At 50.6% G+C, this 15,466-nt stretch overlaps 1 protein-coding gene and 1 long non-coding RNA gene across 7 annotated transcripts in view; one reads left to right on the top strand and one right to left on the bottom strand.

The window, feature by feature from the left end:
- Window positions 1–15,466, top strand: part of Nrp2 (neuropilin 2) — a 119,439-nt gene that overhangs the window by 70,527 nt on the left and 33,446 nt on the right. For all 6 annotated transcript variants that reach the window (XM_028891314.2, XM_028891311.2, XM_028891312.2 and 3 more), the window contains exons 12-13: window positions 1,812–1,952; window positions 13,959–14,221. In XM_028891314.2, the coding sequence (XP_028747147.1) occupies window positions 1,812–1,952; window positions 13,959–14,221 (404 nt within the window). The remainder of the gene's footprint in view (window positions 1–1,811; window positions 1,953–13,958; window positions 14,222–15,466) is intronic.
- On the bottom strand, window positions 12,223–14,014 carry LOC119088914. The gene is made up of 2 exons (XR_005092672.1): window positions 13,930–14,014; window positions 12,223–12,415 (listed from the first exon to the last, which is right to left on the bottom strand). It is a non-coding gene; the product is annotated as an uncharacterized LOC119088914 (long non-coding RNA).

Genomic DNA, 15,466 nt, shown 5'->3' with positions numbered 1-15,466 from the left:
TGAGAAGTGGAGAATCTTCCAAGACCTCTCCGAGACAGCGAGAACTGGAAATGAAACACACACATGGAGTTTGTGCATGGTATTAGATTCACAGAGTTAGCGTGTCAGGAGGCATGGGACTGGGGAGCCCAGCTACACGGGGGCCATCCAAAAGAAAATTTAAGGGTTCTGCTGCAAAATTTCAGAAGTTCATTTTTAATATAATTTTACCGTTTACAGTGGTTTGTTTGATTTGAGGTTTCTTTGATGGCCCCTCCCCTTCATTTCGGTAAAAGATCTTCATGTGGAATTTGGTGCCTGAGATACAGTATGCGTATAAACATTTCAGAGGAATTATGGTATATTGAATTACTCTGTATTTTTGAATGGAAAAATAGACATGTGGAGAAGCTGGGGGGAGAAGGGGATGGTGAGGGCTATAGACTGACTTTCCCAAGCCACAGGTTGATGCTTCTGTGATGGGTTCCATGTGTTTCCTTTCCAGTCCAAAGCTGACTTTGGCTAAGGGTGGGCAAACATTAAATGTTCCCTCTGGGGAAGGCGGGACACAAGTAGGGTCTGCTGGCAGCCTGCGTCCTGCTGCTGAGATCAGCGGCACCCCTTGCCTCTAAGGCCAAGCGCCCTCCACCCCATGGAGGGCAATTTGTCTCTACCCAGCTGCTGTTGGCTTTAGACATCTTAACCAGCGTTCTGAACCGTCCCCGTGGAAATTCTTCTCTGGGAACTTGGGAAAGGAAGTGAACAGGCCAAAGACCCCACTTCCTCTGGGCTAGTAGCTTTGCCCACCCTCTTCCTGTGTCTCTGGCAAGTGTCCAGGTTTGGGTTCCCATTTTCCCTTTCCCCACCACGGTACCACGCCCCACTTAATTTCAAGACTAGCATTATTAACTCATCCTGGGTTTTTAGATCTGGGTGGAACCCCAGAGAAAACCCACTTGGTTGGTTCCGCCTTTGGGCTCAGCTAGGTAAATCTCGAAAGTAGACAGGGTGAGCCATTATGTGGTCACTTTTTAGAGATTCCCAGAGAGCGTGTTCGTCACCACCCCTGGGATCCCAACCGTCAGGAGCTCTGCTCATGTGCTGCAGAGTAACTGGGGTCACAGTACTGACCCACCAAGCCTAGCAGATCAAACTACTTCCCATCTTACTCAGCTCTGAGCTGGGCAGCTCCAAAGGTGACACCCCACCCCCCCCCCCCCCCGCTTCATTCTCACTCCTAACATGTCAGATTGCCCACCTGACAATGCCCAACTATCCCAGCCCCCTGAAATAAGGGATGTGTCCCGAAGAGGTAAAGGATGGCATACAAGCCAGCCTTGTTTCTGAGGTCACTTTCTTGGCCTCAGCTAGAAGTTCCCTGGCATTCAGGTCTCTCTGGGTGCTAGCAGGCTGCCCCATCACTTCTGAGAGCCAGGCTGGCAGGAGTTGAGATGATCCTCTTAGGGAGCCAGTGAGGCACTGGGGAGACATTCTTCTCTGGCATTTTAGGGAGCAGCAATTTTCACATTTGTCTGCTCTCCGAGGTAGACAGAGGAGGCTGGTTAGAGCCTGAAGCCATTTGGTGGCCTCATCTGTAATTGCTTATTATGGGAATCACTGGCAGACTTGGCTTTCATGCCTGGGAAGGATGAGACCAAAGCCTGACCCAAAAGTCAGCGATCGCCAAGATGAGTGAAGTGAACGGGCAAAGGGGACCCCTTCTTTCTCTGCTTCATACTCAGGCCTTGGCAGCCATTGACATGGCGTCGTTGTGGCTGGACGTTGGGCCCGCTTCGTTGGCCTACCTTTGGCTACTTTTCTTCTCCTTTTAGATAAAGACTTGCAACTCCCTTCGGGATTCAACTGCAACTTTGACTTCCCCGAAGAGCCCTGCGGTTGGATATACGACCATGCCAAGTGGCTCCGAAGCACCTGGATGGGCAGTGCCAGCCCCGATGACCGAACATTTCCAGGTAAGGCGGTGGAGGCAGCCTATGAAAGATGGAAAGAAGGCCAGCAGCACACTCCCTTGCAGGCTTCGTAGCTTCCCACCACAGAGCAGTCTTCTGCTCCTGGCCCACAAACCACCACAGACGTCCGCGCGCACGCGCGCAGGCGCACACACTGGCTGGTCTGTGGTTCCTAGCCCACTCAGGATATTTCAGCCCAACTTGAAGCTGCTAGAGAGAAAGAGAAACCAGGATCAATGAGAGAAAGAAGCCACTGGGAGGTCCTTAGGAGATGCTGGGAGTCCACTAGTGTCCCCTTGTCCCCCTAGCCAGCACGGGCAGCTATGGTCACACGGCCTCTTGTCAACAACAAGGTATTGTTCCCAAAGCTGCTCATTGGGAAACCGCTGCCCTTGATTCTGACTCATAGCTCTGTGGTTACCGCCGCTCCAGGACTGAAATGCTGCCATGCACAGGGTGTGACCCCGTGGATGGGATGCCCACGGGTGTGTCTTAGCAAAGAGCCAGCCAGGCGCTTGGTCTATAAAGGAGACTGGCCGTCTTTTGGCCCCCAAAAGCCAGATCTCAGAAGCCCAGGGAACGAGGAGGAAACAAAGCTGGCTGCTGGCTCTGCCCTCACCTGCCCTAACAGTTGGAGATGCTTTAGCAATAGGCTTTCCAGGGACTGAAACAAAAATCCCAAACTTGCTCCATGAGGTGCGCCTTATTCAATGGTAAAAATCCTCTCCCCACTGTTCAGTGAGTCACAGACAGGAGGCGGAGCCGAGACCCGCAGTAAGGGGACCGGGGAGTGTATCTCCATGGTACAGATACAGAATATATTGAAATGACTAGGAAATGTTGAGTTGGGGGTGTTTATTATTTTCCGTTTTAATGTAATTGAATACAGCCCTTTGTCATTTAATTTTTAATAACGATTATATTTAATTGGCTTGTAAAGCTCCAGAATTTAACAAGTGGCGGTCACAAGCCAGTACGCCTTGGTCCAAAACACTCTGATTAGCTTTCATTTTTCATACACCTCCTGCCTGGACCTCAGATGCCCGTAAATAAGCCTGGGGGAGAACAGGGGCTTATTTCTGGAAATTTAGCAGGCTGAATGTTGGTGGCGTGCTCTGGGAAAAGGCTAGAAAGTGAAAGAGGAGGGACCCCTCACACACACACTTATTGGCTTCCTCAGAGCTGCCCTCACCCCAAGTGCTGATGGTGCCTCCCGTCCCTAGGAGTTCAAGGAGGGAGGAAAGCTCTAGAAGAACACTTGGGGCCAGTCTCCTGCCATAGCCCACACTTGCTTTCCCAGAGGGTCACAGCGTCTGCTCGGAAGAAAAACATTTTCATATTTCAAGTGTTTATCTCTTCAGCCTTTGAGTGCCGGCTCAGAGAGATTTGTATCTGAGGATCACCACAGCCTCGGGCTCAGGAGGGAGAGCACTTACCCCAGTCCCGGCTCTAATCCCCCTCCCCCCCTCACTCTGCAATAATGTTTAATTAATATAATGAGCCTCCTGCACGTTGGGGAAAAAAATACTTATTTTTATAACCCAGCCTGCATTTTTCATTTCATTTTCTCTCCTTTGAGACTGGGTCCAATTAATTGGTGGTTTTTCCCAGCCCCCATCTTCGTCTGAATGTAAGAAAGGTGAATGGGGTACATGTGTGTATGTGCTTAGATTTTGTCTGAACGAGAGATAGGGATTGGGGGTGGGGGGGTGGGTTGTAAGGTGCAGCTCGGCTGAGGCACTTTGAATAAAGGGTTGTACACATGGACTCTCAGGGCTGGGGGAGGGCGGGAGGATTTATCAGTTCTTATCCAGGGTCCACTTTTAGGCCTTTCTAATGCTCCGGCCTGCCCTTCCTGTGTTTCTAAAAGGGTTTCCTCTGAGGGTGTCTGAGGCTAGCCCTACCTAGGCTACAAGGCCACCAGTGAGCAAGGAGTAGTTCTGGTACAGCTCACGCCACCTCCCCTCTGCCACAGCCTGTTGTCCTGCCCCCCCCCTTTGTTCAGACCCCACCCTCACCTGAATGCCTGGTCCCTTGACCCTTGCTCCTGGTTGGAAATTGTAGTCTTCGTCTTTGTTTCAGCCGATTCATTACACTCTGCAGTTTGGGAGGGCTTTTCGGAGCAGGCTAAGGAAGGGGACATCTCTCCAACCTTTGGCTGAATAGATGGGGACCGAAAGAAAATCAGGGCCATCAAGAACTACTGGGTCTAGTGTTGAGAAGGAAACGGTTAGTCTCCTTTTCCCGAGCATCACTGAAGTTTAGGCCCGCGACACTTGTGACCTGACTCCAGGAAACAAAGTCACAGTGTTGTTCTCAGAACCCTTCCCTTTATCCTCGGATGATTAAAAAAAACCCCGTCTTCTCCATTCCCCACTGTCCTGCTTACAAAACTCCGCATCACACTATAAACAGAAAATAGACACCTTTCTGTTTGGGGTGGTCCCTTATTGTTTTAAAAAAAGATGGGGGGTGGGGTGGCCCGCTGAGGGAAGCAGTTGGGAGAAAGGAAAGGCTGTGCTGGACTCGGGGCAAGGACAGTGCTAACGGGTGCAGCGTGGCTGGCGCCTGGCCCCAATCCTGAAAGCCACTGTGTCACCCTACTTTGCTCTTCCGCAAGGAGACCAGACCCATTGTTCTCCGGAAGCGTGCCGCATGCCTCATCCCCTTCGTAAGGAGGTAAACGGAAGTCATTGCATTTTGGAAAGGAGGCATCTCAGTGGACCGCCCCCGCCGAGGAGGTGGGGAGGAAGGGAGAGCAGGGCGGGGTGAGCTGGCCATGTTGAAACACAACACAGACCGGTTGATCACAAGTGTCCATGGAAACTACTTACATTGCTTAGATATTTTCCTGATTTTGAGTTGTTTCCTCGTGTTCTCGTTCCTTTTTTTTCTGCTCCCTTTTAAGTCCTCAATTAGTTCTGTTCCTTTGGCTGGTGGTAATGGTTGCTCTGGGCTGACAAGACACCCACTGGTTTCATTCCACTGTTTTTGTTTTTCAACATCGTCTTTCAAGCCGCTCAGAATTTCTTTTTTTAGCTCTGTGGCTGTGCTGCCTAGAGTGTGATCATACCAACCCCCCCTCCCCACGAGGGAGCGGGGGACGTGTTCCAAACTCGGTGACCCCTGGTGGTAGCAGAGGAGCCTGTTCTGCCTTGACCAGCCACTTTGCCTTCCCTCTGAAGCTACCGTGACAAAGTGTGCTCTTAGCAGAACAGGCCTATTTTCTACAGACATACTCTGACACTTTGATCACAAACAGAGTTCCGTGAGTGATCAGAGTTGGATCTATAAAGGAAGGAAGGACACAAGCCTTCCTTGAGATGATAGGGTGGGCCTGCTTTCCAGCTCTCCTGTGTGGGGTAAGGAGCCCCCAGCTGTGGTTTTTTCTATCCTAATTTTAAGGAGTTAAAATCGTTTCAGCTGATTCTTCAATTCTGCTGCCGCGATGCTGGTCCTCTTCCACGGAGGCAGGGGCCACACTGTCCATACGTGGAACACGTCAGCATCACAGTACTCTATTAGACAATACTGCCATGGCATCTTCGGACACTAGCCCCGGAATGAGCCCCCAATCCTTGGTGAGGCTTCCGTAACTTTGTTTAGTGAAAACCCAGAAGCGAGAAGTTAGGGAGATGGATTTGCCTGAGTCGGTTCTGGAAGTGTTGTACTTGATGGCTGCGTATTTTCCTGTGTGTGCTACTCTGTCTCCCTCGGTAACCATGGGGAAATAACCAAGGAACACAGCATTAAGGACTATTTGGTGGTCACACAGATATAGTATACGAAGTAAACAGTAATACCGATTGCATTGATAGCTGTTGTTATGACCATTATTACTGTCAAGAACAAGATAGGACCTGGGCCTGAAGGTGTCGGCATGTAGTCTCAGCTACTTGAGAGACAGGGCAGGAGGACGGAAAGTTTAAGGTCTGCCTGGGCAACAGAGTGAGTTCAAAACCAGCTTAGGCAGCTCAGCAAGACCCTATCCTAAAAGGCAAAGAGAAATGAGAGCTGAGGTTGTAGCTTAGGGCCAGAGTGCTTGCCTAGCATCTGGGAGTGCCTGGGTTCAATCCTGAGCCCCGCTGGGGGGAGGAGAGGGGGGAAGAGGAGAAGGAGATAAGACCAGAGATTAACGGGATTCTGCCCAGGCAGCCTCCTGATGGTGATCCGAGTGTGATCTGGAATGTGTGCTCTTTCGCTCTGGAATATGTGTGCTCTTTTAAACATTGATCGACCTTGTGAAGGGCGATCACTGTGTGCCTTTACTTCACTGACTAAAAGCCGTGAAAGCATCTAAAGAAAACAGGCAAAGCCTCCTTGGACTAGGGCACCATTGGGAAGGGAGCTTTGCCCAGCCTACGGCGGGGACTGAGACAACAGCGCCTTTGCTCGGGTTCGAAGGCAAGCTCAAGTGGGAGAAGCCAAGAATCTAAACATTCGGGGTTTACACATGTTGGCCGTCCCTTCAAATGTGAGTAGTAGACCCTGTTCATCTCTCACTGGGGGTGTTCCGATGCAGACTCCAGCAGAGTGGGAGACCAGAGCCCTGATGCACCTTGTGTGTTCAAGAGAGGATAAAGGGAACTGTGCCGGAGTGTGTTCGGTACAAGTGCATGGAGAAATCAAAGGAAATCATTGATGGATGAGCTCACGATGGGCTTGATTTTTGACAGTAAGCTAGCCATGACTCTGAATTTAAACATCTCTCTCTGAGCTCAAAAAAATCAGATGGCAGCTGGCAACCCAGATACTCAGATGGCCTCAGTTCAGTGGTTCTCAACAGTTTCTCGTGCTGTGGCGACCCCCAATCATAAAATTATTTTCGTTGCTACTTCGTAACTGAAATTTTGCTACTATTATGAATAGTAATGTTAGTATCTGATTTGCCATCCCTTGGAAAGGAACATTCAACCTCCCCAAAGGGGTCTAGACCCACAAGTTGAGAACCACTGCCTCCGATTGAATCGCCTTCAGAGGAGGTTGCTGTTGGTTTGGCTGGGGCATAGCCCTTGCAAATTCAAGGGCAGGAAACTGGGGCTTTGGACCCTGATAGACTGTTAAAGGGTAGGAAGAGCTGAGGTAAAAACGAGCAATAGTCAGGGGATAATTTCAACTAGAAAAGGAAAGGATGGAGACCTCTTGTAAGATGGGAGGAAAACATCCCCGGCTTTGTGGAAAAGATGACAAAAGAGAGAAGCTGCTATCCAGTTTTTCTGAAAATCACAAGGGACCGAGTTGATAACGAGGCGTCAGAATAAGAACAGAGCTATCTAGAAGGCAGAACTGTATGTGGAAGCTGACACATTCCCCCCACCCCCCAAAAAAACCACATCTCCAGGTAGCTGCCTGCAAGGACTGGCCAGGCTGAAAACTTCAATGTCCGTGGAATGTTCTATCATAAACCTTGAAAACATCCTGCTGAGTTCATCCAAAGTCAATGTTTCCCTTAACTGGTTGTTAATTTGAGGACCTTAGCTGAGATAGACTGACCTTGGGAGGCCAGCTGAGGGGCTGACTCATGTTTTAAGTATGACCTATACTAAGAGACTGCATCTCCTGCTTCGCTAAATATTCTTTCAGATGGTGGGTCTAGTAGGAGGGCAAGATGCTAGCCAGAAGATGTGTGTGAGGGACAGATGGCGTGCTTGGCTTTGCAATAGCCAGGAGGATCAAGCTGGTGATTTATTTTAGGGTTGGAGAAAGGGGAGTAGACACAATTGAATTCATCGCGATTGGGCCAACCTCAGTCACGTGCCCATAGGACACTCAAGCAGCTGAGGCCAGATGGGACCATAAATCGCCAGGTGGAATATCAAGAGACGCTTCTTGAGACAGCGTCAGGTGAAGCGCCTGAATGACCCTGACCTCTGCACTTCCTCTCTGCCCTTTTGAACCCGTGTTGCTCATTCCCATCTGATTGTTTTTTCTCTGTCTCATTGGCAACAACAGACTTTCTGAGTCAAAGGATGCAGCAAAATGCCTCCCAAGTATGTCAGGTCCAGGAGCTCGGCAATTGCGTCTTGGGTGTAGCTAGAGTTTTCCTGCCTTGCCACAGTCAGGACAAATCTCTGTCACCCGCCAGTCCCACAGCCACTCAGACCCAACCAAGTAAACACAGAGACTTATATTGCATACAAACTGTATGGCCGTGGCAGGCTTCTTGCTAACTGTTCTTATAGCTTAAATTAATCCATTTCCATAAATCTATACCTTGCCACGTGGCTTGTGGCTTGTCGGTGTCTTCACATGGCAGCTGGCAGCCTCTCTCACTCAGCCTTCCACTTCCCAGAATTCTTCTCCTCCTTGTCCCACCTATACTTCCTCCTGCCTGGCCACTGGCCAATCAGTGTTTTATTTATTGACCAATCAGAGCAACCGATTTGACATACAGACCATCCCACAGCACTTGGGCACATTATTTCTTCATTCCCTTTCGGCAACACTGAGTGTCTTTCCTTTCCACTCTCCTTTTGTTGGATGCTATCCGTTGCCAGTATCCTAACCATCAAACACGCAACAAGAAGGCAACTTCCAGCAGGCGAGGCTGGGTCTTAGCTGGCCAGGTGTCACATTAGGGCAAATTCTCGACAATCCAAAGGGTTCCTCCCTAATGACCAAGGAAATTCACAAAACAAGCCCGTCCACAGGCTCTGCCAACCCTTCTTTCTATCAGGTAGCTGGCAACCACTGTGAACTTCCTTAGTACCTAGCCAGCCGTGGTAGGCCGCAAGTTGGGATGTTTCCGAATGGTCTTCACCTTCAGTATCTTGTATGCATGTCAGGACTTAGGAGAGATGAAGTACTTAGCTCCGAAGGGTCAATGGAGACCTACGAAGACCCAGGAAAGGGACAGTTAAAGGGACTAGGGTTGTGTTTCCCCGTGAAGTGCAGATTGTCTTGATTCTCTCTCTCTCTCTCTCTCTCTCTCTCTCTCTCTCTCTCTCTCTCTCTCTCTCTCTCCTCTCTCTCTCTCCATCCTTCCCTTGCTACCTCTCTTCTTCCCTCCCACCTCCTCTGAGTGTGTGTGTGTGTGTGTGTGTGTACCATAGCACACAACCTCTGATATCAGTCCTTACCTTGCATCTTGTTTTAAACAGTGTTTATGCACTAGTGTACCTCAGGCTAGCCCAGAAGCTTCCATTGTTTTCCTTGTATTTTCTGCCCATCTCCACATAGGGGTACATTACAGGTAGATTTACAGACTCGTGATTTTAACTCAGTTCTGGGGACCTGAATTTGGGTCATCAGGCTTGTGAGGCAAATGCCTTATTTACTTAGCCAACCACCCAGCCCCCTGGACTTCTTAATACCTTATGTGTCAAAATGCTTCTAAGTCAGAGGACAGAAACTGGCTGCACTCCATCAGGGATGGGTGGAGGAAATGTGTTCACAGGACAGCAGGAGATGTCAAACTGAGTTTGAGATGTTCCTGACAGTTGAGGTTTGTGGCCTGCAGAACACATGGCCAGTGTGGCCTGTGGAGGACCTTTCTGAGGAGAAGGGTGGAAGGTATAATGTCAGGATATTTCTAAATACCTCTTCTAGCCCATGCTAGTAGCCACGTGGGGTCCCACTCAAGATCCAAGACAGTATCACATTTGATTGCATCTTCTATAGATGATCACAGAAGACCTGTAGTGAGTGGTATGTGATGGACAGCTGGGAGCTGGCTGGTTCCTGGAGTTGAGACAGGTCTTGGAAATCATCTTATTACAAAGAGTGTCAATACCCTCCTTGGATTAACCTATACTTCCTTTTGCTTCTTGCACTGGCTTCCCCAGGTTAATGGTGGTCTTTGGCCTCTGGGAGGCAGTGTGTAGATCTCTTTTAGCCCTGTTACCATGCAAAGTGCTTTACAGGGCCCATTCTTACAACCTTGTGCAGTAGTACCACTATTATATCCATTATACAGATGGAAAGACTAAGGCTTTCAAAGGTTTAGAGCCTCTGGCCGGTATTCCACCCCAGGTGACAATGAGCGAGCAAGTTGACTCAGTCCCGTTTGGGTTCAGATCCTGCTTTCATCACTCTGTGGCATTGGTCCTGGAAACATGACCTCACATCTCTGAGCCTCAGTTTCCTTTCTGAAAATGGAGAAAATAAGCTTGATGTGGAGTAGGGCACGCTTCCAGCCCCAGGATTTGAGAGGAACGGGCAGGAAGATCATGAATTCAGTGCCAGCCCAAGCTACTTAGCAGGACCTGGGAGGGGGCAGGGGTGGGGTAGATATCGACATTACCCCTGGCACGGGGATGGACAAGAATCAAGAATCCTAACTAAGGGTAGAGCTGCAGTGGTACACAGTATCCTTTCCATTCCACCATCCTCATCCTCTGCTTTTATTTCTCCCATTCCTTGAGCTTTTCCTGGTCCGAGTCTTCCCTTCATGGTGTCCCTGGTTCTAATCAGGCCTCTCTCTCTCCGGCAGCGACAGGCAGGGATGTTTTGCAGTTCAGCCTCCCTCTGACTGATGTTGCCTGCTAATTCCTTACATTTACATATCATCTTTCTTCCCCGGGGCTCCTAGCACTTAACAGACAAGTGGGGCACAAATGATTTAACTAAGTGAAATCCAGAGGCCCGCTTGTCTGGAGACTCTGCAAACTCGTGGATTAGCTCAGATGTCAGCGCTGAATGATGATCCTTAGCTGCTCGCGCTTAGCACGCCACCAGCATTAACTCGGTTCTTGCCGGGGTCCTGTAAATCATGCACAGTGATTATCAGCCTATTGTGAGAGGAGGGAGGGGGGAGAGGGAAGGAGAAAGGAGGGGCTCTGGGGGCTTTGGGGGCTCTGGGCCAGCTCGCTGGGAAACCTTTGGCCTGGTTGAGTTCTAATGACAGGGTGAGTGGGTAAGATAGACCCGGATAGAATCCTCGCAGCCCGCCATTTCACACCCCCCCCACACACACACACACATTTGGCTTTCCCAGTCGGTAACCATCCTGCTATGATTCCTTCGCTTAAGAATGCAAATTCACACAAGTGACAGAATTTCCGCCAAGCAATGCTCAGGCGGCAAGTGGGTCTTATTTGTGAAACTGGGAAGGGAGAAGGCTGAATGCGAAGTCTCTCGAATGTGCTTTCCTTTATAGATGGGGTGCAAAGAGTAAGGGCTTGGAAGTTCCGGGAGCCCAGGGGACCAGGGGGGACCCTCACTGGCATGCCGGTCGGTCGACTGGGAGCCTCCACAGGTTACCCTGGTGTTGGGCTGCTTCACCTTTGAAGGGGGGCTGCTGGCTCAGGAAACCAGAGGCGATGGCGTAGGGATTACATGAATCTGAAGGCTTGGCAGAGGCTAGCAGACTCTCCCTCTCTCCTCATTACAGAGCGTTCTTTTTTTTTTTTCCCTCTGCGTGTTTGTCATTCACTCATTTACTCATTCATGAAAACCAAATTTCCCCGAGTAGCGCGATGATATACGTGGACTAAGGAAAGGAGAAACATGCAGCATTAAACATCACGTGTGCAGGACGTAAGATGGGAGACTGTCAGACGGCCCAGCAGGCAAGGGTGCTTGCCACAAAACCCGATGGCTGGAGGTCAGTCCCTGGAAAGCCACGTGGTAGAAAGAAAGAGCCAACTCCTGCAAATGCTCCTCTGACCTCCATGTGTGCACTGTGCCACACTCATGTGCACAATCACATGCACACACGTGAGCATGCGCACACACCCACACCTTAAATAAAAAAAGTTTAAAAATCTTATATGGTGGGCAGCGGCGGCGCACACCTTTAATCCCAGCACTCTGGAGGCAGAGCCAGGCGGATCTCTGTGAGTTCGAGGCCAGCCTGGTCTACAGAGTGAGATCCAGGAAAGGCGCAAAACTACACAGAGAAACCCTGTCTCAGAAAAAAAAAAAAAAAACTTATATGGCAAGAAAGATACATTATGACCCAGTTAAGTGAGTGCCAGGTAGTGGGTAGTTGCCCTGGAAAACGGCCTCCACTCCTTTGAAAGGTAGGTAAGATCAGTGGTGTAGTTAACAAAGGCTAGAGTTGTTGAGAAAGTGCAGGTGAATACGACATGCGCCGGAATGGTTAGAAGAGCTGGGCTGTGTGGGGAAGAGGAAGTACCGGGAGGTACAGGCAAGCTCAGACAGTGAGGCGGCAGGGCCCTGAGGAAGCGGGCTTGCCTCAGAGAGTGACTGCAAGGTTTGGGGGCAAGATACCTGCAGGCAGCTGAAATAAAGAGTTTACTGCAGAGAAGCGGCGATCCCTCCGTTAAGTCCGGGGGGGGGGGGGGTCTGCTTCTGAACCGCCATTTTCTCCTTGGACAAATTGCTTTATTTAACCTTTCTTGGTTTCTCCATGGTGTGCGGAGTAACACGGGGAAGTCTTAGCTCGCCAGCAAAGAGCCAGGATGAGATGAGATAATACATACCAGAGTGCTTTGTCACCTGTGAGGCGGCCGCGTGCAATTTTGAGTTGTAATTATTATCCTTAATAGTGGTAGCAGAGAGATCTGATGGGGAAACAGAGGGTTAGAGGACCACTGAGCGTCTGGTGATGGTATCAGCATCCCTTGCTCAGCAGACCCCATCATTAAAGCTGTGCTCTGGAGGCAGCCTCCTCTCCCTTATCTGTGCCTCGAACAGTCTGGAAGGTCTGCCGTAGGCTTAGCTCTCACCTAGCAAGATGATACCAGCAGGTGTAACAGCAGCAAATCAGAGAGGACACCCCCCCCCCATCCCGGAGAGAGTGCTCACCCAGGCTTCTGGAATGCAAGCCTGTCCTTCCCCAACAAACCCAAGGTGTTCACCATCCTTATTGACTGGAAAAGCTCGGTGCTCATGTGTCAGGCTAACATGGCATCCTATTAACAAGAACCAGAAGTGTCTGGCCTGCTCACATTCCAAACTGGATACATAGCGAAAATATGTCCCTGCCCTGCTCGCAGAGGAGTTGAGCGGACCATGACCCTCATCTCAGGGCCCAGAGCAGATCGTGAGACCTCCTCTTCCTCCTCTGTGCGTTTGCCGTCTGTATGTACCACAGGCTGGAGTTGCCCATCTCTGAACCCGTGTCTGCGAGGCATTTGGGCTGCCAACCGTAACGGGAGCTCAGCCTTCCACCGAAGTGTCGGATGGATTTAAAACCCATCTGCCAAAAAGGGCCATTCTTGAAGCATTTGGACAGTGAACCCTTAATTTCCCAGGACGTGCATATTCTCTGCTAAACATACAGCCTTGGTTAAATGATCGTGGCCATACCTTTTAAACCACTGGAGCTGTGTGTGCATGGCTGTTTGGGAAAGGCCAAGTCCAGGAGGAAAAGGGGATGTCCGGCCACCCCCACCCCTGATCTACTTAAAGTTGACATGAGTGCCCGAGTGACAGATACTGAGGCCCAGGCATCATCTAACAGCCCTGGCAGGGACAGAAGGTTTTTAATGTCCTCCATTTGGACAGTGCCCAGCCAGACAACAAAGACTCGAAGTATAAGCCACCTGGGTGGAGTCACCCTCTGATCCGGCAGCCACCTCAGCCCTATAAACTCTTCCCTTATAATTCAGTTCATCAGACGGCATTGGCCCTTTGCGTAAGCCAGAGATGAATAAGACATGGGTCAGGCCTCTTAGAACCCAGGGAGAAGAGACAAGCCTATACACAGCCAAGATTTCAGGTTGGCCTTGCCAGGGGCTGTCTCTGAAAGCCACACGACACAAGCGATCCAGAGAACCGGAAGAGGGACCCATGTGACTCGAAGATTGAAGAAAGAACTTCCTCAGGAGGAAGCAGCAATAGAATCAAGACTCTGAAGGGGCCTTAGAAAAGCGCCCAGTGGGCTCAGCATGGTGGCACACACCTACAGTATGAGCACTCACTCGGGAGGCAGGAGCAGGAAGGCTGTAAGCTCCAGGCCAGCCTGACCTGCATAGCAAGACCCCAACATGTTTCAAAACACCCCCAAAACTCCGGTCCGACTTTCCGATGGTGGGGCCACAGTTACAAAGGGGTGGGCTTCCCGAGCATTTACCGGCTGTGTTTGGATGTGTCTCCCCCCAGATGACAAGAACTTCTTGAGACTACAGAGCGACGGCCGGCGCGAGGGCCAGTATGGGCGGCTCATCAGCCCACCCGTGCACCTGCCCCGGAGTCCTGTGTGCATGGAGTTCCAGTACCAAGCGACCGGCGGCCACGGGGTGGCACTGCAGGTGGTTCGGGAAGCTAGCCAGGAAAGCAAACTCCTCTGGGTCATCCGTGAGGACCAAGGCAGCGAGTGGAAGCATGGACGCATTATCCTGCCCAGCTACGACATGGAGTATCAGGTGAGCCGTGGAAGGCAAAGGGCGCAAGATGCGAGGGAACCGTTGTGATCCCTATTCCGCGATATTTCAAAGAGCCTTGCCCGTTCATCATTAAGGGACGTGGTTAAGCTCCGCTGTTTTCATTGTGTTTCTTCTGTTGCTATGGCAACTAAATGGCACTCTTATTTGTTATTCAGAATGTGCCTATCTCTCCACCCAGGCTTGGTTCTTTGTTCCTCCGATTGCCTTTTATATTGCTGAAATCTTCTCCCACAAATGTTTCTTCTCCCCATTTTATTTTAGATTGCCATCAGGTAGACTGGCAAAGGGACACACAAGTCAGGGAAACACATGCCAACAACCCCTCTACACTCAAGGCAGTGGAGCCCTCCCTCAGAGTGGAGGAGGCGGTGGCCATGCCCTCCCAGACCCGCTCCAGAGAGCAGGAATCCAGGAAGGGGCATAGATGGATAAACATTAAACTCTGTGGTCAACGGACCCGAGAGAGCCCCCCAAACAAGTGGCTTCTCTCTCTCTCTCTCTCTCTCTCTCTCTCTCTCTCTCTCTCTCTCTCTCTCTCTCTCTCTCTCTCTCTCTCTCCTCCAGGAATTGCTTTCTATTATCTCTATCCCATGGAGCAAGAGAGCGAGGCACAGATGGGCACACGCATCTGTAGCCGCATTTTGGGTAGGAGTAGACACACTGTAGATGAGGTGACTGAGAACCAGCCAAGGCATTAACCTGCTCCTCCCCAGATGAAGAGCGGCAACAGATGGCTGGCAAGGCAGCCAACTGCTCCTTCAGCTTGCCAGAGGACATGTGCTCGTTTGCAGAAAGGACCTGGGGAGGGTGGGAATGAGGAGGAATGATTAAAGACCACAGAGCTGAGGGGCTTCCGTGCGCAGCCTGCAGCGTGCAGCCTGCACCCTTGAGGTTGCGAGACATCCTGAGACCCTCGCTCCCCAGCCCGGGTCCCCACGTGCTAACGTTAGTGCAGGTGTTAGAAGAACCTGTTGGAGTTTTTGCCTGACCCTCTGCAGGGAGGGCTTCTCCGGGCGGAGCTCTTGTCCTACTAAATCTTCTTACTCTCTCACCTGTGTGCCTAGCACATAGTAGATGCTCAGTAAACTGTCGCGCCATGGGTAAACTGCTTCCCCCGCTGTTGTATTAATGGATCTCCAAGTCGGTGTGCAAGGAGAGGTCACCTAGCAGGGCAGTTCAAACTCAAGTGCCTCTTTTTCCTCATTATCCTCACCTGCTCATGGC

Source organism: Peromyscus leucopus, chromosome 13, assembly GCF_004664715.2.
Source record: "Peromyscus leucopus breed LL Stock chromosome 13, UCI_PerLeu_2.1, whole genome shotgun sequence".
NCBI lineage: Eukaryota > Metazoa > Chordata > Mammalia > Rodentia > Cricetidae > Peromyscus > Peromyscus leucopus.
The sequence above is the reverse complement of the archived record's forward strand: the minus strand, read 5'-3'. Positions and strand labels throughout refer to the sequence as shown.